This window comes from Ambystoma mexicanum, chromosome 6q (genome assembly GCF_040938575.1).
Source record: "Ambystoma mexicanum isolate Mex_15411 chromosome 6q, UKY_AmexF1_1, whole genome shotgun sequence".
Classification (NCBI taxonomy): domain Eukaryota; kingdom Metazoa; phylum Chordata; class Amphibia; order Caudata; family Ambystomatidae; genus Ambystoma; species Ambystoma mexicanum.
The window spans coordinates 1,543,543,644-1,543,564,700 of NC_090937.1; the positions used below are offsets into that span (position 1 = coordinate 1,543,543,644).

At 44.2% G+C, this 21,057-nt stretch overlaps 1 protein-coding gene across 1 annotated transcript in view; it reads left to right on the forward strand.

Annotated features, from left to right (window-relative positions):
- The window catches only part of LOC138516825 (kyphoscoliosis peptidase-like), a 263,810-nt gene that overhangs the window by 41,124 nt on the left and 201,629 nt on the right, over positions 1–21,057 (forward strand). The window contains exon 3 of the mRNA XM_069632249.1: positions 9,841–9,958. Coding sequence (XP_069488350.1) covers positions 9,841–9,958 — 118 coding nt within the window. The remainder of the gene's footprint in view (positions 1–9,840; positions 9,959–21,057) is intronic.

Genomic DNA, 21,057 nt, shown 5'->3' on the forward strand with positions numbered 1-21,057 from the left:
GACATGTTGATCAGTAAGTTGGGTTTTCGGATTTACCAACAAGCTTTGAACGGAACTCATTCCGTGCAAGTGTATCTCAGACTTGTTAATTGTGGATATCCTGAAACCCTGACTGCATTTCACACTTTTTCTGGAGTGTTGGCATTACACATTGTCCTGTCATTGCAGGTACATACTTTGCTTTGCTTTTTCACATGCCAGAGCTGCTGATGCTGGGCGTTTAAGTAACATTGGTTGATCATTGTGTCAGTCTTTCTTTTTACAAAGAGTGCCAGCAGTTTTGTGTCATACTATAATGTTTTCATTTGAAATAAATTAGCCAGCAAATTATCTTCTGCTGGCTGTAACTGACATGGACTTTACCTATTCATTTCTTGCTTGCACTTGTGTTGTGGATACTAAATTTGGACCAAGTGGTGAAGAAAACCATTCCCCTGCAACTTAAGTTAATATACTGGCTTTTACTTTTTAATGGTAATGCAAGCTGCTTTTAGTATCTTTGGAGCAGCACATAAATACGATCCATTCATTAACTAAAAGAAGACTCATCAGAAGGCTACCTATTAGGTACAGTGTTGCAGCAGGTATGGACACGAGCATATTCAATGGGTCTTTGTATCCTTACTTTCAGAATCTATGAAGTTAGATACGAGTACATGAAGTATTCGTAATATAAAAGTAAATACAGGTGGTGTGGATTTTGTAGAATGTAGAATCTGATGGGCAATTTCAAACAAATCCACCACAGTTTACACATAAAATCTCCCTGGCCAAAGACATTAAAAGAAACAAACCAAATCTGAACTGAACCCACATGATGAAATGGTGCAAAACATGTACCTATTATAAAGAAGACATGGTATCACAGTAACACAGACATTACAAGTCCCGGCCCCCTGGGTTATCAGACGGCGGAAAATGTTGGTCCCCATCCCCATCGAGCCCCGTAGGATTCTATGGGAGTGGGGACACGAAAGCAGCAGCGCCGTTGCTAACGGTGCCGGTGCTTCCGTGACAATTCTGCTTTCCGGGGCTGTTGCACCAGGCAGGCAAGTCAGATCTGCTGGGCGCACAGGCCTAAGAATGCAGAGTTGTAGTCTGCCGGTCCAGGAAGGGTGCCGGTACGTTACTACCAGTACATTTATTTCAGGACCGGCAGGCTCGTAACAAGGTCCACTGGATTTAGGATGCAATGTCTGATGCTGCCTGCAGACCCCATGGACCAGCAAACAAGTCTTCTCTTGCCACTCACCCACCCTCAGGAATTCAATCCCGTTAATGACTCAGAATGACCCCACAATTCCCCCAATTCCACAAATCTCTCAAAATGTGGCTTTTCCAACTGTACCTGACCATGGACTAATTCCAAATGCATGCATATACCGCAACTCACAATACTTTGCTACTGTTAAAAGATAACAGCCCAAACGCTGGCTACCTACACATTGTACAGAACTCCGCTTCTCTCTAGGACATCATTATAAACAATAAAATAAAAATAATACTTATCTCAGAGAGGGAAGTCTGCTGACAAGACCCCCTGTCCACAAACTCCATGAGAAAAGCATAGTGTACATCTGTGCCCTGCTGAATCTGTATCCTCATCTGCAGCACCTGCTCCCCAGTGGCTCAGAGAAGGTTCAGAGGGCACATGTGCCCTCTGACAGCTGCAATGGCAGCCAGGTCTTTGCAGCACAGACGCTGCATTTAGCATTTAAGATATACACGAATCACATAACTAGGAGAGTTTCTAACCTGGTTGCAGTTGTAAACTTTAAATGTTATCCAAACATAGTTTAATGTATGGTGGCTAAGATCTCCCATGCTAATTAAAGCCACATCAAATTGATATCACCTATGTGTCAGCCCTGTGAGCTCAGCTCAGTGATGGAAGGGTTATGTGTATTCTGGTCAGACAGCCTGGCCCTGCCAGCTTGTAGATCAGGAGACTGAATGGCTGGAACTTGCCTTTAATCATTTTTGTGGTCTGGTAAGACCTCTCTCTGGCAGTACAGACTTCCAGCAGGAGCTGTCCTGGGAAACGGGCATCAAACTGCACATCCATCCCAAAAGGACTAGCCTCACACCATGGTGGTGCATACCAGAAGGACCTTTGATTCTATTGACAGGGGAAGGGGGCATAGTTGCTAGACTGAGGGACCTCAGCGTAGTTGGAGGAATAGTCCACAATTTAGTTTCATCCATATCTCTAGCTTTCCTTCCTGTCCCCTCTACTTCGTTTAGCACAAAGCACTCTGGATGTGATGTCAGCAGGCAACGATCACTTGTCTCAAGAACAGGGATTGGATCTCTAAAGGTAAGCTTCTGGGCTTTCGCCTTTCAAAGAATAGGCTCTCACTCCTTTATTTTGCTCTTGGTCAGACAGTTGTGGATGAATTCCTTGGATCACTGTTGAGCGAGTTGACTTTTCAAAGCCCTCCACCAGTGAGGTGAAGACTGAGTGTCCAAGGCAGAGTCAAGCTCTGTTCCCTACCCATCCTGGGGACACATTGGGAGAGACCCGCTGCTGAAACAAGACCTGCATCTCTGCCAGTCACACTGCAGCACATGACCTCATCGTGAAGGACCCCTGAAAGTGTGCACTAGCTTCCCTTGCATTGGTAGCCCGAGAACATGGACGACAGCTATCCCTGAGACCCAGAGTCAGGAATAATGTGTTTTTGCTGTTGTGAGCTGTCATTCGAGCCTGTTTGAACCAACAGGACCTTGCAGAGCCACCTTTAACACTTGATTGATCATCAAGCAGCTCTACTGCACATCTCGAAACAATTCACTGCTGCACCACACCATCTGAGCACGTTATTGCATGGGCTCGAACATAAAGCTCCTCATTGCATACACCACAGTAGAATCGCCTTTCAAACCACCAGCATCTTTGTTGTCAATCTACACAGCCAGTCGAACCAACCCTGGTGGACTCACGGAACAGCATGCATTGAAAACTGCATCGAACTGCCCGACTCTAACTTCACATCCAGTCACCGGTCTCTTCACCATTGAGCTGTCAGCTGTCAGGATCTGCACTTCATGGAGCCCCTCTTTGAACCAATCACATAAAACGGGCCATCTAGTCACCAGTATCTTTGCAATAAAACCAACTGTCGAACTGACCCTGGTGGCCCTCACGATCTGCCATTCTTCCAAGCATCACTTTGAACCACAATAAACCTTTGCTCAACACCTGCTCGGCACTGATCTCCATCTGGTACAAGGCGGCCACTGCATTTGAGCATGCTTTGAACTGCAAAAACAGCCCCTAGAAGCCTGGTTTGACATTGTCCAACCTCAAAGACCAGCAAAATGTCCTATGACTGGTAACTTTCCCCTTGGTCCATCTTTGGGCCAGAGAGACTGGCTAGGTAGCAATTCATCCCTTTTCACACCAGAACATATCCTTTTTGAAATCATTGTGGTTATCTATTGCCTTTCCCTGCCTATTTCATTACCCAGAGTGCTGCATCTTCCTATGGTTGCAGATTCTTTGTTCTGTCCTCAGGAATGGATATTGTGTATTGCTTTTCTATTTAGTTATTATAGAAGGTGTGTTTAATAAAAGTATATATATATTTGTATAGACCCTTGACTGGACATTCCCTCTATTTTGGACTGTTTGACTTTTCTGTTTGTGTTGCTACTGGATCACATTCACACCCCTCTTCCTTGGCTCACATACTCCCCAAAAGGCGGAGGAGGTATATCTCTTAACTGTGACTGTTTTACCTTTATGAATGGGTTCACTCTTATTTAGTAAAAGTGTGAGGGCTGAGGAAGCGGTCTAGCCACTACTCACCCTTGTACTCCTGATCCTTGCACTCCTGCGGGGAAGAAGTAATTCAGTCACAGTATGTTTGTTCATCGAATTATTGACTGGATCTCGATGTTATGATGTGATAAGATATGATATGGCATTTATAACGCGCCTTTACACAAGTGTTTCTAGGCGCGTCAAGACAAAAAGGGGGAAATAAAGGGAGGACAAAATAACAATCTTACTAGGCCTTGTATCATTCAGATCGTGCAAGTGCGGGAAGAAGGAAAGGGAGAAGTGCCGGGGGGAGGCAAAGTGGGAAGTGCAATTAACTCACAAGTGCTGCCAGCAGGTGGCTCATAAGTGCAGAGAGAAGGTACTATAGGGTTGCAGATACAGACCCTTAAGTGCTGGGGAGCCCGGAGGCAGTGTGAGGGAAACTGGACATGCAGGAGCCTGGGTCCGAGTTCAGAGGGTGACCAGGTGACTAGTGCGCAGAACAGTCAGGTGCATCAGCAAGGGAGAAGAAGAGAAAAAGCGGAAGCGAAAAGCAACGTCTTGAGTTGCTTACGGAAAATGAGGTGGTTCTACTTAAGTTTGAGAGAGGCAGGGAGGCTATTCCAGAGGGAGGCCCCAGTGGAGGAGATAGACAAACAATTCTCTATTAATTAAAGAAAGGTGGCCTAATGTTAATCAATGGGAAGGCACAACCTAAGATAACAGGTGTATTTGTAAAGTGCACGTTCACCTCGTAAGGGGCATATTGGCGCTAATAACAGATGTTTATTGTTACCCAACTTAATGGTACTCATTTTATCGACCACGGAAGGATGAAGGGCTGAGAAAGAATCACATGAGTCCTTCAGTTTCAGATAGCCCCCACCAAATCTTAGGTTTCATTTCCCTTTTATGACCTGATCAGAACATCTGCCTGGCCCATGTGATCATGCCCTCCCTTCCTGGGCTTCAAAGGTTTTTGTTCGAAGCTAATGCACAGTTAATGGGGAGACCTGACCTTAAAGGTCATTACTGCTGGCTGTGTTATCTGCATCACTGCAGTTCAGATTACTCTTGCAACATATTTTTAACTGACGCTCAATGCTTGTTGCCTTGATAAATCCAGCCCAAAGGTCTGGGCGGTCACAGTTCCAGATACAACCGGTTCAGTTACATACACAATTCTGAGAAATAGCATTTAATTTAAGAAACATATTTACACATAACAGTTTGTATTGCATCCAGGCTTGCTCGCAAGTAATAAACTCTTTCTTTACAGAATGCATGAACAGAAATAAGTTCACTCTTGGTATTATTTACACAGATAGGCCATAGTTACATAAGAAACCAGGGTTCACTTATACAAAAACGAAATAGGCCTTTCTCTTTACAGGCTGTCATTTTATATGATGAAAATTAAGTCTGTCACTTGACTTTATTACTTAAATGTTAGGCATCATTCCTCCTCTGTACTTTTCACATGCCTATCCTTTCAAAGTATATTTTCACATGTGTACTGCTGCAGTTTTGAATCTGCAAAAGGGTGCCTTTTCCCAGTTTGCACAAAGTCAGTATCGGCAGCACCTATGTCTTTTTGCTTGCCTCCATTGGAGACACAGTTACAATCACAGTTCTAGGGCACACTCCTTCAACAAGGTGTCTTTGTATTTTACTGAAGTTGCAATAGACCCATTTTTGTTCATTCACTAGGCCTTATATTGGAAAACAATGTTTTGTACTGGCTTTTATATTTCAATGGACCTCCCCATAAGCCAGTTTCATTCTCACAATAGGGGCCTAGCATGGCCTCTCCAACTCTGTCACTCTGGGGCTGTCTTTTTAGCCCACAGGATGTCAAAAGGTACTTTGGCTATATATCGTTGGTTTAAGAGTTGTACCTCCAAATGCAAAAAGGGGGGTGTAGAAATCACGCAGCTCAAGGCAGGCACAGTCTACAAACATAAAGTCAAAAGGAAAGCCAGGGTTTGGGAATTTTAACTGGCCATGATCAGTATTACAATTTGTGCTCGCTGAGATATTTATCTATCGCTCACAGCCCTACATCTTTGAGCATGTCAGTGAGCACAATTCGATCACCAGCCCATAGGGGTATAGTGGCCATGGTTAGACTAAATATTTTACCATTAAGGGACCAAATGTCGTGGCTTTTTAAGAACAAGCATTGCTCTTGCGATAGTGGGGCCATCGAGGACTTACGCCACTATCTATTAATTTGTAAGACACTGTAGGATTTAAGGAGACGGGGTTGCGCTACCACTTAATTTATAACAGAGGTTGACTCTCTGAGTAAATTAAGTTTGTCTTGTCGTATACCGAGAGTTGTTTTGTATCTGAGCTGTGTGAATACGTTAGTGCATCTTTTAAACGTCTGGGTAGGAACCTTTAATGCAGTTTTCTATGCGAGATGCAAATTTAATGAATCTCAGATAACTACATTTTTAACTGGCAAGCACGCTGTGTTGTACTTTATTGCATTTCATTTTGTATCTATTTTATTTTATTGCAAATGGCAGAAGCTAAATAAAGTATTACTGACTACTCATCTCAGTAAACTTTCTTCCATCTTTGTCCTTCTCAACCTCTCAGTGGTGTTCGATACAGTAAATTATCCTTCACTGCTTTCTGCTCTTTCCTCTCTTTGTTTTTCTGGGGCCGTCCTCGGCTGGTTCCACTCCTATCTTTCTCCATAGACTTGCACTGTCGCTTGGGCTGGAACACCTCTTGGCCCTTCCTCTACTTTATACAGTCCCTCGGGTCTGTCCTGGGTCCCCACTTATTCTCCATTTATACTATCCCGCTCGCTTCACTCATTGACTCCTTTAACTTCTCTTGGCATTTTTACGCAGGTCTGTCTTTGTTTTTCGGACTCCCTCCACAACCGTATCTCTTCTTGCCTCTTGGCAATCCAATCTTGGATGTCCTCTAGTTTTCTCTCTCTCAACCCCTCGAAAACGAAAATTCTTTATTATTCTTCTGCCTCCCTCTGTCCCCATCCCTCTTTATCCTCTTATTTCCTTCACTCCTTCCCTGATTCCTCTGTCCTCTACAGTTGATAACCTGTACATGATCTTTGATCCTGGGCTCAGCTTTTCTCATCAGATTTCGTCTACTACCAGGGCCTGTTATTGCATCTCTTTAATCTGCGTAAGGTCCAACCTTTTCTCTCTTTCCAGGCTACGAAACCTTTCCCCACTCTTTTCCTCTATTTTCTCAGTACTTGATTATTGCTCAGCATTGTTGGTTGGCTTTCCCTCATCTCACCTTGCCCCTCTCCACACTATTTCCAACTCTGCCACCCGCCTCCTCTTTCATTACCTTGAAGATTCTCTTCTCTCACGCTCTCTTCTCCCCTTTGATTCTCGCCTCCATTTCCACTTTATTACCATTGTCTTTAAATGCTACCATGGCCTCGCTCCCCGGCCTCTCATCTCTCCTTACACCCTTGCACGCGCCCTCCGCTCTCAGCAGCTGGATTTTATTTCTTGTCTCAAACCCCCATGCACTGCCTCGCGTTTCCGCTCACTTTCCCTCCTGCCCCCGCAACCCTGGCACTCCCTTCCTCCTGATATCTGTGCGCCCTCCTTCTCTGCACATCTTTCGCTATCGCTTTAAAGCTCTTATTATACTTCCATTTTCTTCTTCTTAAACTGTCCCTGCTTATTATCATGTAAATGCGCACCGTTGTTATTGGTATGTAAAGCTCCTTGGCGAATGTGGAAATAAATAAATAAATAAATACAAGTTCTAGCGTGGTCACTCACTCAAGCTTACAGATTCAAACACTTGCGTGCACTCAAACATACATACATAAATAAATACATTTAGGGCCTGATTCATTGAATTTTTGCCCGGTGCAAAGTGACTTTTCACTGTTGCAAAGTGACTTTGCACTGCCAACAAACACGCTGATTCATGGAACAGTGCAAAGTGTCGTTTTGCCGTGCAAAGTCACTTTCCATTGTAAAAACACATTTTGCACTGGCCCACCCTGATTCATGGAGCAGTGCAAAGTGTATGTTTGCAGTGCAAAGTGACTTTGCATGGCAAAAATACACTTTGCACTGTTCCATGAATCAGTATGGGTGTTGGCAGAGCAAAGTCACTTTGCACCAGTGAAAAGTTACTTTGCACCGGGCAAAACATTCCATGAATCAGGACCTTATTTTCTTAGGTGCAGCCCCAGTCCGCACGGTGGATGCCACAATGGACCTACTGATCCTGCGCAGGATGATTCTGCAGCAACCTGGAAGCAGATAGGTCTTCCTTCTTCCTGTGGGCATGTGCGGTGAGCTGGAGCTCCTCCTCAGCGCTTCCCAGGGAGCCCTAAATGTGTGGGGAGGTGCGGGAGCACTCCCTAGACACATTTAGCCCTGTAGTTCCCCAGCCTGCATTGTGATTGGGCCGTGCATGGCTGTGGAAGCAAAATGCCCCCAGCATTACATGGCTTATTGGGCATGCTCGCTAGGGAACATAAACTGTCAAAGGGAAACTCTGTTTCCCTTTGACCGGTACATCTTGGAGCTTGGGAGCATGTTCGCGGGGCTGGCTTTGGCTCGTCCATAATGGGTAAAAGTGGTGGGTTGGCATCCTCCTCACCCATTATGGACGAGCCGCCACTGCCTCTGACCCATCTTATGCCACACAGTGGTGTTGCTGGTCTGGAAAAGATCTGGGGCTGTGCTAATGTCAGGTCTGTTGGACTCGGGGTTAGCTAGCTTTTTGGTTGTATACCCTGAGCTTCTATCCAGGGCTATAACCAAAAGACCGAGGGTTATGGCCCCCTCTGCCCCCCCTATCAACACCTCTGATGCCACACTCAGTGGGTCTGGAGATGGATGGGATCTGCATTCAGCCAGGAAGAAGACTGGGCACTTGAAGAATGGTTGTCTACCCTTTCGCTACAGCAGTGCCAAGAAACAAAGGATCCCGATGTGTACTCCATAATAACATTTTAAATACTTTCAGCTACACCAATAGTTTTGGCACTTCCCACAGGCCACTACCATGGTTCCTGCGCCTGGAAATGGGGTGGTGGCTTACGACGAAATCCATAACCATTTGCTTTCACAATGCATGTTTTAGTGTGTTTAAAGATGTTGCACCAGCATCACACATGACATGGCACTGGCTTTGCATGCCAGTATGCCCACCAGCATAACCCCAAAGTGGAGGTAGCCCTCCTTAGTTGGATAGGGAATGGGATGGGGTGGAGCAGGAAAGAGCTGTTGTGGTGGTTGTTGGGGAAAGAATGAGCATTGTTTGGGTAGGTCCCCTCCATGGCTTCAGTATGAGATTAGGCTGCTTGCACAGGCGGCTTGCCTTGGCGCTAGTGCCAAGCATTGGGCTGTCGGGGTTCGCCCTCTTTAACTGGTGACAGTAGGGATTGCACAGCACCAGCTGATAGCCGGGCAACCATCATCGGTGATGTTGGTCCCACACCACAGACATAGTAGCCAGAAAGCTCATGACGGATGCGTGTCTATTATTATTGTTTCGTCGTTTTCTTTCCTGACATCTTCTGGGCAGGGCTTTCATAAATCACTAGGGACCTGATTCTGAAAGATTTGCACTGGATCAAATCTGAAATGCCCGCGAGCCTCTCTGATTGGCTCTGCCAACTCGTACATGATTCACAAAGGCTAAAGCTGGAGCGAGTGTTCTTCACGAAGATTCGCTCAAGGGCATCTCCAGATGTACTGCAGCCATAGGCTTTGTGAATCGGTTCTATGTTCTTTCATCGACCACTTTTCTATCAAAGTATTTTTTTATATGCATTTTTTTAAAAAGTTTTTTTAATATTTGGGGGTTTCCCCCCAAACCCGTTCTTTCCCTAGATTGTAAACTATACCCCAACCTCCTACCCATCCCTTGTAAACTCCTCAACCCTCCACCCAAATATTTCGAAGAGTTTTTTCGATGAAAATGCTTCGGAGAAGATATACTTCGTAAAAATCCCTGGTAATAAAAGAACGGCATAGGTGTGAATCCAGAATGCTCCTCGACACCCGTGAATCATTGCTATACATGCACGTGTGACTTTTTTCCCCATGCAGAGTACGACGTGGATGGATTCTTTGGTGTATCCGAGAAGCTATTTGAGCCCGAAGATGTCCTGCGCGTCGGACGAGGAGTTTGCTCTGGTTACGCCGGCCTTTTTAAAGAAATGTGCAGGTACGTGTGGACAGAACTAAACTTCCAAACGTTCATCGTGGGGGGCGTGGGGTCTTTTGGTCGGATCCGGAAATCAAAAGGTTCTGCGTTGGAGCCCTGAGTAGCCGCTTAACCTATTATGGGATTTTGGAATAATGATTTGTAGCCCTGTGACGACGGAGTTATTTTCTGTGTGCTTGTTTTTAGCTTTCCCAAGGGGACACATTACCACGAAATCTGACATTTGTAGTCAGAATAGCTATTTGCTAGTAAACCAAAATTAAATAAAACACTAACGTATTAATTACAACCGGATAATGTGGTTATCGTTTCCTGTTGTGGTAACAAACTTCTGTGGGGCTGATGGCGCGAACAGACTTCCTTGGCCTGTCAGTTCTCAGACCGACATGGCCATCTGTTCCTTGATCCATTAAATCACAGAAATGGTATTTTTTGCCAAGTACCCTCTAATGTTATTAATGTGTGTTCGTGTGATGCAGCATACACAGCATTACGCGTGTGCTAAAAGCTTTCTGGTTTGGACGGTGCTTGGTAATTGCAGCATTTCATGCTGCCAAGGTTCTACCTCAGCACAACACAAATGAAATTCCCAATCCTCGCCTAACGGAATTACCATCCGTTAGAAACCACGAAAAGCAGAGCCTTTCAGCTGTGCCTCGTGTGAGTGCGAAGATATTGCAGGCCCTCGTTGATAAGAAACATTCAGAGATGGAGTACTGGGTAAATATATGTACTTGTTTGCATCTGTGCTGCTGCTTGAGTATTGTCTGCTCTAAACATTAAGTTCTAACTTAATCTTTCAACACAGTCTTATCTTTTTCATTTTACAAGGATATTTGTCATTATCAAAAGTTTCAGTTTTCAAAAGAGATGGCCAAGATGCTGGCATGTTCTACAGCCAAAGCAAACGGCCCGTCCCATAAAATCTGCTTCTGACAAGGCATGGCAGTAAAACGTTGCACCACGTGATATTAGCCAGGCCATTTGGATTTGTATTTTGTTTATTTGTATAGCGCGCCTAGCCCCGGGCATCGGGGCGCATTTCTGAAGTAGGTTACAGTTGAATATGTTTACATGTGTTGCAAGGAGAAGCAGTTACATAAATGACAATGTTGCATAGGTATTACATACATATTACATGGGCATGACAGGTTACAAAGGCAGTTAAGTACAGATAATATTTACACTAGCATTAGCACAAGTTAGGCGTGTGCAAGCTGGTCCTGGGATACAAGTCAGATTTTGGCTTTACTCAGGAAGGCATGGAAAGAGGGTTCAGTTCTGAGTGGGCTGGGTAGAGAATTCAAAAGCCTTACTGCAAGCAGCGGGCTGCTGCAGCCCCCCGCTTTCTGAAGCTTGAACCTCGGTAGTGAGAGTCAATGAGCTTGGGCTGCTCTGTGGGGGTCGATCAGACGTGTTACGTGTGAAATAAATTAGACAGGTAATTTGGTGCCTGCTTGGCAAGGCATTTGTGCGTAAGAGACAGTGATTTAAGAGCGATTCTTTGGGAGACAGAAAGCCATTGTAGGTTGCGTCTGGTATCCGAGATATGGTGGTTTCTTGGGATGTTCAGAGCTGCCCTAATGGCATTATTTTGTTTTACTTGTAACTTGTAGGAATGTTGGCTGGTCTCTAGACTGTGTTGCAGTAGTCGAGTTTCGACAGTACAAGGGTTCTAGCTAATGTAGTACAATTGGCGGTGGTGAGGAATGGTCGACAGGCAGTGATGAGTTTGCATGTGTAGGCTGTGGAGAATATTATCACGTTTGTCTAGTTAGTAACAACGTAGAATCTAGGTATATACCAAGAGTTTTGGTGTTGTTAGATACCTTAATGGTATTGCCATCAATGATAAATGAGTCAAAAACAGAGTCCAACTTATTGAGTCTAGGTTGGGACCCAAGGAGTAGAAGTTCTTGTTTTAACGTCGCTCAGACAAAGTCTGTGTTGGGCCATCCAGGCTTATATCAGGTAGATATCATTCAGGGCTTTAGAGTCTCCTTTATGGTCTCCCGTGATGGGGATGAGTATTTGGTTGTCATCTGCATAATTAGTGTAGGTAACGCCTGTAGAGGAGGTTCCAAATAAAGCCTGCACTCCAGTCGCCCATTTTGATGTTCCAGCAACATTCACACCAAAATATGTGACGTATGATGAGCAAATAAACCAGCAGAGAGCCGCATTAGGGCTCTGCCCAATGCCTATTAGAAGAGCAACGCCTATTGAAGTACCGGTACCCAGAAAACCATGGAAGGTAAGGTATCCATTGAGGAAAACCAGCAAATGAAACGAAATGAAGATTGCCTAAGTACTGTCCCGGAAGAAACCAAAAAGGCCATAAAGGAAGATGAATGTTGACGTCATGAGGACCCGGACAGACTAACAGATAGAAGAAATGTCAACCAAAGAATGACATACACAGACGAAACGCCACGGATAAAGATATCTTGAACCTCAAGGGGGAGAACAATGTTGAAATACAAAGAAGTTCAAGCAGTAAGCAAGATGAAGACATTCAACTAGTTTACACCTGTAAATATGCTTGGAACCGCAAGAAAGCTAAGAGAACAGTGCGGCTTGCTATGCTCGGTAGAAGAGTAGTGCGGCAAGCGGTATTATACATAATCTACCTCAAATGAAGCACCTTATTATAAGTATATTTTTACTTTGCACAAAAGCAGAATCAACCCAGGTTACTAAAGGCCAAACGTAAGAAGCTAAATATTCTAGTGACACGAGGAGAGACGGCTGAATCGAAACTCGGCAGATGCAACTCGTGCCAGGGAAGCCAAGGTCATACCCATAGAAGCTATGAACAGTAGCTACATTTAATTGAAACTAAGAACAGAATATGCTGCCTCTGAAAGGTCAAGATAAGAAGACGTAGACACGTGGCGGGCTAAATAAGAATCAAATACACAAATTGAGAGAAACAAGACAAATTCACGGTGTGGGAAGCATGTGACCAGCCGAGCAAGAAGAAGCGGGGGTTCACACCTACGATTGGTACCGGACCAAGCAGAGATATCAGAACTTTTCTGGACAGAAGATGCAGTTTCGAGGCCACCCACAACGTACTAATTGACACATAGCTATTAAAGTTATGATTGATTGTAACAAGAGCTGGAGGAAGGGCAGGTAACTAAGGGGTACCTCGCACCTGGCCGGCCATTCTGCACGCCGCTAAGCAAAGTAGAAAGTTATGCATGGGGTTGGTGCCAACCCAATCACAATGGACCAAATAATCTAGGGTCCTATAGTTAGTACAACCAATAAGAAGTCATACTTTTAGTGACATCTACAGTAGTCATGTTTGAAGGAAGGGCTTAGATGTCCATTTGACAGTGTTTACCCTATCCCCTCACTCCGTTACCATATACAGATATAGTACCTATAGTAAAGTTACCTTTTCCTAACCAATAGAATTGCATGTTAACTTTTGAGTGTTACACGTCAATTATGACGAGTTTTGAGTATAAATGTTAGAACTTGTATGAAGTTCGTTGGCGTTGAAGCGAGAAGGACGATAGCATCACTGCTGAAATCCATAACTCCCTGTTTTTTGTACTTGTCATTAAACGGACTCTCTTTGCCAAACCATTGAGTTGTTCTTATTGATTGGTGTTGGAGTAATAAATCTGCACCCCATCCATCTCAAGGGTGTAGCTATCTCATCTTCTTTAACCAATCCTGTCTCTCAGATTCTGTGTTTAATGGTCCGACAAGTGTCCCTCCTCTTGCGGGCATGAATTGTTATTTCAGTATACAGTTCCTTTGCTAAACTATGGGAAAAGAAGTATAGTAAAGGGTAGATATTCGCAAATGATTGAGATGGGGATCCAGAGTAGCAATCTGGTCCTCCCACAGGAGGAGAGACGCCCACGTTTCTCTGGAAGTAAGTGCTGCCGTATTTGTGTATCATATTCATCATTGTTTTAATGTCATTAACGATCAGAACTGCATTTTTTATCGATGCACAAAGCGTTCCGATTCCAGTGCACCCACCTAAAGATGCACGCATGAAACCCACAAAGGCACCCAGACCTTACATAGTCATTCCGGTCCCTAGAAGGTCTGATGGTGGAATTAATGAGCTTCACATGGATGTGATCAGCAATGACACACACACACACTTGTGGTAATAAACAAAAAGAAAGGCCGGAGACAGGGTCGGCAAAGAGTGAATGAAGAAAGAGTACTGACAACCACACGCACCCAACAGTGAATGCACACGCAACAGTCCTAGTGTCAATGACTACAGAACCACAATTCAAAGGCTCAGAGAAGAAAAGACTGCCTACTATGGAAAATATCATTACAAGTAAAGTAAAGAGCCAAATGAAGGAAGCAGACATAGTGGAAACCCTAGAGGAGCTGAAGATGAAACCCACAGAGACAACAGTGACAAACATATATGTTCCAGTGAAAGGGACAAGCACAAGTTCCACAGTACAACCATATACCTGACCAATGCCAGAATGCATACAGACATTTCTAGCCTGAAAGAAAAAGACGTATGAGGACCAGGAAAGAGCTGCCAGACTTTTGTCCACTCAAATGACACAGATGAGGAAGCCGGCACCATTGACCAGTATACCTGAGAATCCTCCAGCAAGAAAAAGCCATACAGATGCATTCAGGGATGTAGTGATAGCAAACTACATGAAAACCTTAAGAATCAAGAGAAGCGTGCATGGAGATGACAATGAACTAAATGACTACCTGGACAGCACAGCACATTTGGGAAATAACATTTGCTATCAGCACATGAAAGAAGTTGGAAGACAAAGTTCAGAAGGGGAATGCTTTGTTTGCGCACTCCTACCATACTGCATGGGGAAGTCCAAGATCTTCACAGCTGTAGAAATCGATGTCCAGACAGCACACTGTTTGTCACACATAGCAATGTGCAAGACCAGAGGCCGGTTCATGGGTAGTGATGCCTCATTGAAATGGGCAACTGAAGCAACTGATCCAAATGAAGACGACTATGTCCAGAACATAAAGACAAGAAACAATGGAAAGATGAAACACATTGTGATCAGATATGAGAAGCCTGGAGTTAAAGGAGCAGAAATCAGAAGAGAAGCTAAATGTCCAAGGAAAAACTCCAGAAGAAGCTCATAGATGGAAGAACAGAGGCCAAATGCAAATTTGGGGAACAGTGCTTTCACCTGACGGATGGGAAAAAGGAGTTGTGATATGCCGAGCATGGATGGTCTTCAGTCACTACGAGCACACCATCAACATAGTGCGAAACGGGTGCAAGCCATTATGGCCAAATCTTGCAAAACTTTTGACATGGGTCGAAGACAGAGGAGGACCCTTGCAGATAGTGCCACTGGAAATCCCAAAATTCTGCTTCAGGAATAATGGCACAGTGAAAATGGGAGAGAATCAGAACCGTGGATGTGTTTTTGATGCTCTAGGAATGGTTCATGGCACTGCCGTAATTATGGATCATTATTGGGCATGTGGATCCAAGGCATACATCAGACTGCCGAAAAACTGGGGACGCATATGCACAATAGTGAATGTCCACGTTCCAGCACTGGTGATCCCGAAAGGTGACCTGAATATTGACAGTTTCCCGAAAGCAGATGCTCACTTGAGGAAGAAGAGATCTGTGGAACTACTAACTCGAATGAAGAGAGAACATTATTTCTCTGACAAATCGGAAGAAGCCTTTCATGCAATCCCATATGAACACAGGCTATTTAGCCTCACCTCATTAGTGTTCACAAGATTTTCATGCCAAGAATTTAGGAGTAAATACTAAATGGTTGCATTTAACCAGATGGGAGTTACTGCAGACCATCAATACGACAATAAAAGGATTCAATGTGATTAAGGAAGAGTTAAGAGCCATCCAACTAATGACTCTCCAGAACTGATATGTGCTTGACATGATTACAGCTATGGATGGAGGAGTTTGTGCAAAAATCAGAGAATCATGTTGCACATTTATACCTTCTCACGATGAGGAAAATTGAACTTTAACAGAAGCCATAGGTATGCTGACAAAACTGTAGAACCAGATGATCGATGAAACTGACGAAGCCGATGATGACAGCTGGTTTGGATCACTATTCTCATGGTTCCCACAATGGATGGCAGATGCATTCAAGTTCTTGGGAGCTAATGATATTACTAGGCTTTTGTGTTATCAAGATAATAATCTCTCAGTGCCAGAAAACTGCGAAAAAAGCCATAGGGGTGAAGATCATGATTGATGGCAAGCCAGGATGAAAGCCCAAAGACCTGACTGATGAAGAAATAAGAGACTTTGGGAAGGCCAGCATTCACGCACTAGAGGGAACAGCATTTCTCTACCACAGGAAGCACAGAAACTATGTGGGAAGATGGGTTTATTCAAGCCCAAATGGACAATGTCAATTGATGACTTGTAATAAAGACGAACATTTAAGGATGGCAGGAAGCCAGAAAGGAGTAATACAAATCGGGACTCCAAAGAGACACTTCTTCAAACCATCATGTACAGATCCAGAAGAGGAAGAAGGGATGAACCCAGGCGATGAAGTGAAGATAAATACAGAAGAACCGAGTAAGATGAATCCAAAGACAGAAGTGAAAGTGGTTGATGAATCGCCCAGAGGCGGGAGTGTAGAGGAGGTCCTAAATAAAGCCTGCACTCTAGTCACCCATTTTGAAGTTCCAGGAACGTACACACCAAAATATGTGACGTATGATGAGCAAATAAACCAGCAGAGAGCCGCATTAGGGCTCTGCCCAGTGCCTATTAGAAGAGCAACACCTATTGAAGTACCAGTACCCAGAAAACCGTGGACAGTAAGTTATTCATTGAGGAAACCCTACCAGCAAATGAAACGAAATGAAACTTGCCTAAGTACTGTCCCGGAAGAAACCAAAAAGGCAGTAAAGGAAGACGAATGATGACGTCACGAGGACCCAGACAGACTCACAGATAGAAGAAATGTCAACCAAAGAATGACACACAAAGACGAAACGCCATGGATAAAGATATCTTGAACCTCAAGGGGGAGAACGATGTTGAAATACAAAGAAGTTCAAGCTGTAAGCAAGATGAAGACATTCAACTCATTTACACCTGTAAATATGCTTGGAACCGCAAGAAATATAAGAGCACAGTGCAGCTTGCTATGCTTGGTAGAAGAGTAGTGCAGCAAGCGCCATTATACATAATCTACCTCAAATGAAGCACCTTATTATAAGTATATTTTTACTTCGGAAAAAAGCAGAACCAACCCAGGTTACTAAAGGCCAAACGCAAGAAGATTCACATTCTAGTAACATGAGGAGAGACGGCTGAATCAAAACTTCTCACATGCAACTCGTGCCAGCGAAGCCAAGGTCATACCCATAGAAGCTATTAACAGTAGATACATTTAATTGAAACTAAGAACAGAATATCCTGCCTCTGAAAGCTTGAGATAAGAAGACGTTGGCAGGTGGCGGGCTAAATAAGAATCAAATACACAAATTGAGAGAAACAAGACAAATTCATGGTGTGGGAAGCACGTGACCAGCCGGGCAAGAAAAAGGCGGGGGTTCACACCTACGCTTGGCACCGGACCAAGCAGAGATATCAGAACTTTTCCAGACAGAAGATGCAGTTTCGAGGCCAACCACAATGTACCAATTTACACATGGCTATTCAAGTTAATATTGATTGTAACAAGGGCTGGAGGAAGGCCCAGGTAACTAAGGGGCACCTCGAACCTGGCCGACCATTCTGCGTGCTGCTAAGCAAAGTTGAAAGTTATGCATGGGGTTGGTGCAAACCTAATCACAATGGACCAAATAATCTAGGGTCCTATAGTTAGTAGAACCAATGAGACGTCATACTTTTAGTGACGTATAAAGTAGTCATGTTTGAAGGAAGGGCTTAGACACCCACCTGACAGTGTTTACCCAATCCCCTCACTCCATTGCCATATACAGATATAGTACCTATAGTAAAGTTACCTTTTCCTAACCAATAGAATTGCATGTTAACTTTTGAGTGTTACACGTCAATTATGACGAGTTTTGAGTATAAATGTTACAACTTGTATGAAGTTTGTTGGAGTTGAAGTGAGAAGGACGATCGCATCACTGCTGAAATCCATAACTACCCGTTTATTGTACTTGTCATTAAACGGACTCCCTTTGCCAAACCATTGAGTTGTCCTTATTGATTGGTGTTGGAGTAATACATCTGCACACCAATCCATCTCAAGGGTGCAGCTATCTCCTCTTAAAGTACTTCCTAGCGAAACTCGGCTCTATGGACCGGCCGGGGGTCTCTGGAGTACACACCCAAATAGTCAAGAATATCGAAGAGGGGCTTCGTCAACACATTGGAAAGTGTTGGTGAAACGCAAGATCCTTGGGGGACGCTGCATAAAACTGGTGATGATTCAGCCGAAGCCGACGGAGAAAAGACCCTCTTTGATCTATTCTCCAGGAAGGAACTAATCCAGGATGAGGCTTTGTCCGAGAAATGAGCTGCGGATTTAAGATGGTTGCAAAGTATTTGGTGGTTGACCAAATCAAATGCCGCAGATAAATCGAGCAGTAAGAGGAGGGCCAGCTTGCCATTATCTTTTAGGATTTCAATTTGAGTTTTCAAGTCTATCAGAGATGTTTCGGTTCCATGCCTCGGTCTGAAGCCTGATTGTCTCAGACCAAGGTGGTTATTAGCCTCTAAGTAATCCTAGATCAGCAGGTAATCTGCTCTGTGCAGGATTTTGAGCAGGAATGGGACGGTGGTGATAGGCCTGTAATTGGAGGGGGTGCTCGGGTCTAAAGAAGGTTTTTAAGTAGTGAAAGAACCAATGTGTCTTTGAGGTTGTTGGGCATGATCCCAGTTTTGAATGAGGCATTTATAAAGGTAGTGATGAATGGAGCTAGTTCTTTAGTCGCCTCCTTAATGATATGAGCTGGCAGGTGTCTCCCTGACAGTTAGATGGTTTCAGTTTGGTGATGATGTATTCTACCTCTTTGGTGGAAAGTGGTGAAAAATTGAAAGGCTTGTGTGCGTGTTGAAGGTGGTCTAGAGTGCTGACTGGTGGACTATGCTGTAAGTCCAGTGTCAGACTAATTTTTTTGGCATTGATTTTGTTTAGGAGCATAGTAATTTTGTCTAGTAGTGCTTTTTGGATGTTAGCACACCAGGTACTATCTTTAAAACAGGTATCGGTCGGCGCTGCTGGCAATTCTCGTCCTTTGAGTATCTTAAAGAGCTCCCTAGTGCTCAATTTCGCTTAAGAGATCCTATTGTTGTAAGTGTCTTTTTTAGCTTGGAAGATTGCCTCTTTGTAAGTGAGGGATGCTAGAATAAGGCTGTTCTTATTGGCTGCCATCGGTAGACTTTTCCAGCGGGTTTCTGCGTATCTTTTTTCCTTGCATAATTCTCTAAGATGTGGAGTAAACCAGGAGTTCAGATGAGCCCGAAGTTTGGATTTCCGTAGTTTGAGAGGGGAAATGGAATTAATGGCCTTGAGAATAGTTTGATTGTAAATATCGACTAGTACTGTGGGGTCTTGATATGACTCAGTGGCCTTGTTTAGGATGGGTAATATCAATGGAAGAAACTTCTCACCAGTTATGTCCTTTTTATTTCTGGTGCAGGTAGGTGTGGCGATGTCCTGTTTGGGACAGTTCTTGTCAGATTTGATGGTGAAGGTGATCAGATGGTGATCCGACCAAGCACAGGGCGTATTCAACCTAATGTTGATGCTGCAATTTAGGTCTGCGAGCCATTCGAGGGCCCTCCCTTTGATGTGAGTATGTTCCTGGATGTGATTGGTGAAGCCAAGTTCTGTGATGGTAGTGGCGATGTCAAAGGCTTTATGATCTTTGGCATCTTGGTAGCCTAGATTGAGGACACCCAATAGGATGACTTGTGAGTTAGGTTTGATGTGGCCGGAAAGGAGGGTAGTAATGTCTTCAGCAAATGTGGAAACTGGCCCAGGCGGTCTGTAGGTGAGATGCAGGTGTGATAGTTTGGGTGGTAGAAGTCAGGATCTTAACAGACAATAGCTCAGCTGAGGGTAAATACTGACTAGGTATAGGTCTGAGACAAAATAAGCTTCGAGAAATGAATGCGACACCTCAAACCTTTGGTTGGTCGGAATTTCTGTCACATCTGGTAATGGTATAATCATTAGGGATGGCGAGTGAAAAGGTTGGTCCTGCTGCAGCATGTAGCCAAGTGTCAGTAATAGCTAAGAATTTGAGGTTGTGAGTTGTGACGAGGTCTGCAAAATCTAATGCATGTGCAGTGATGGACCTTGCATTAATTAGAGCACCCTTAATGTCAGTTGCTTTATCGGTGGTAGTTAAGAGTTCCTTGGGCAGGATACATTTGGTGGGACTTATTTTGGGGATATTGGCTGGTTTGACAGCTGTGTTGGAAGTATTCAAGGTGGTGGTGGATTTAGATATTGGAGGGGTTGCTGGTAGGAATCTAGAGTCTGGTCTAAAATTCCTAAGATTCAGAGTGCAGGGTCGATTTGGTGTAGGTTTGGTGGCAAAATGTTGTAGCTATAGAGCTGGTGAGTTCGGGTATGGGTTGTGCAGTAGAGTTGTGAATGAAGGTGTGGTATTAGAGATGGGTTGTAGGGATCATGGCAAGAAGGTTGTGGGTGGAATTCTGTTTACTCGGGGGAGCCAGTTGCATGTGGTAAACGTAGTGCATGTTGTTTTAAACAACTTATTCACGCGTTGGGTGGTCTGGGTTGCTCTGACGCTACTGTTGATGGGAGGGATCATGATTGGCATTAGTAGGTTGCCAAATATTGGTAGTAAGTAACGTAATATAGAGTGTAAGTACATAATGAGGTGAAATCTGAGTGATCAGACCATCAGGTGTCAAACTTAGGCTGACGGGTACATGTGGAGAGGATGGTCAGTCTGCGTGTATTGCAGTGGGGCACTGTTCAAGTCTGTCAGGCCCGTGTAAGATACAGTGGGGTGCTATTGCAGGCAGTCAGACACATGAAGTACCCAAGGGCGCAGTTCAAATAAATAGGCTAACAAGGAATCCAGTGGGCGCTGTTCAAGTCCATGGGGCACACATGGTATACATTAAGGCATAGTTCACATCAGTAGGT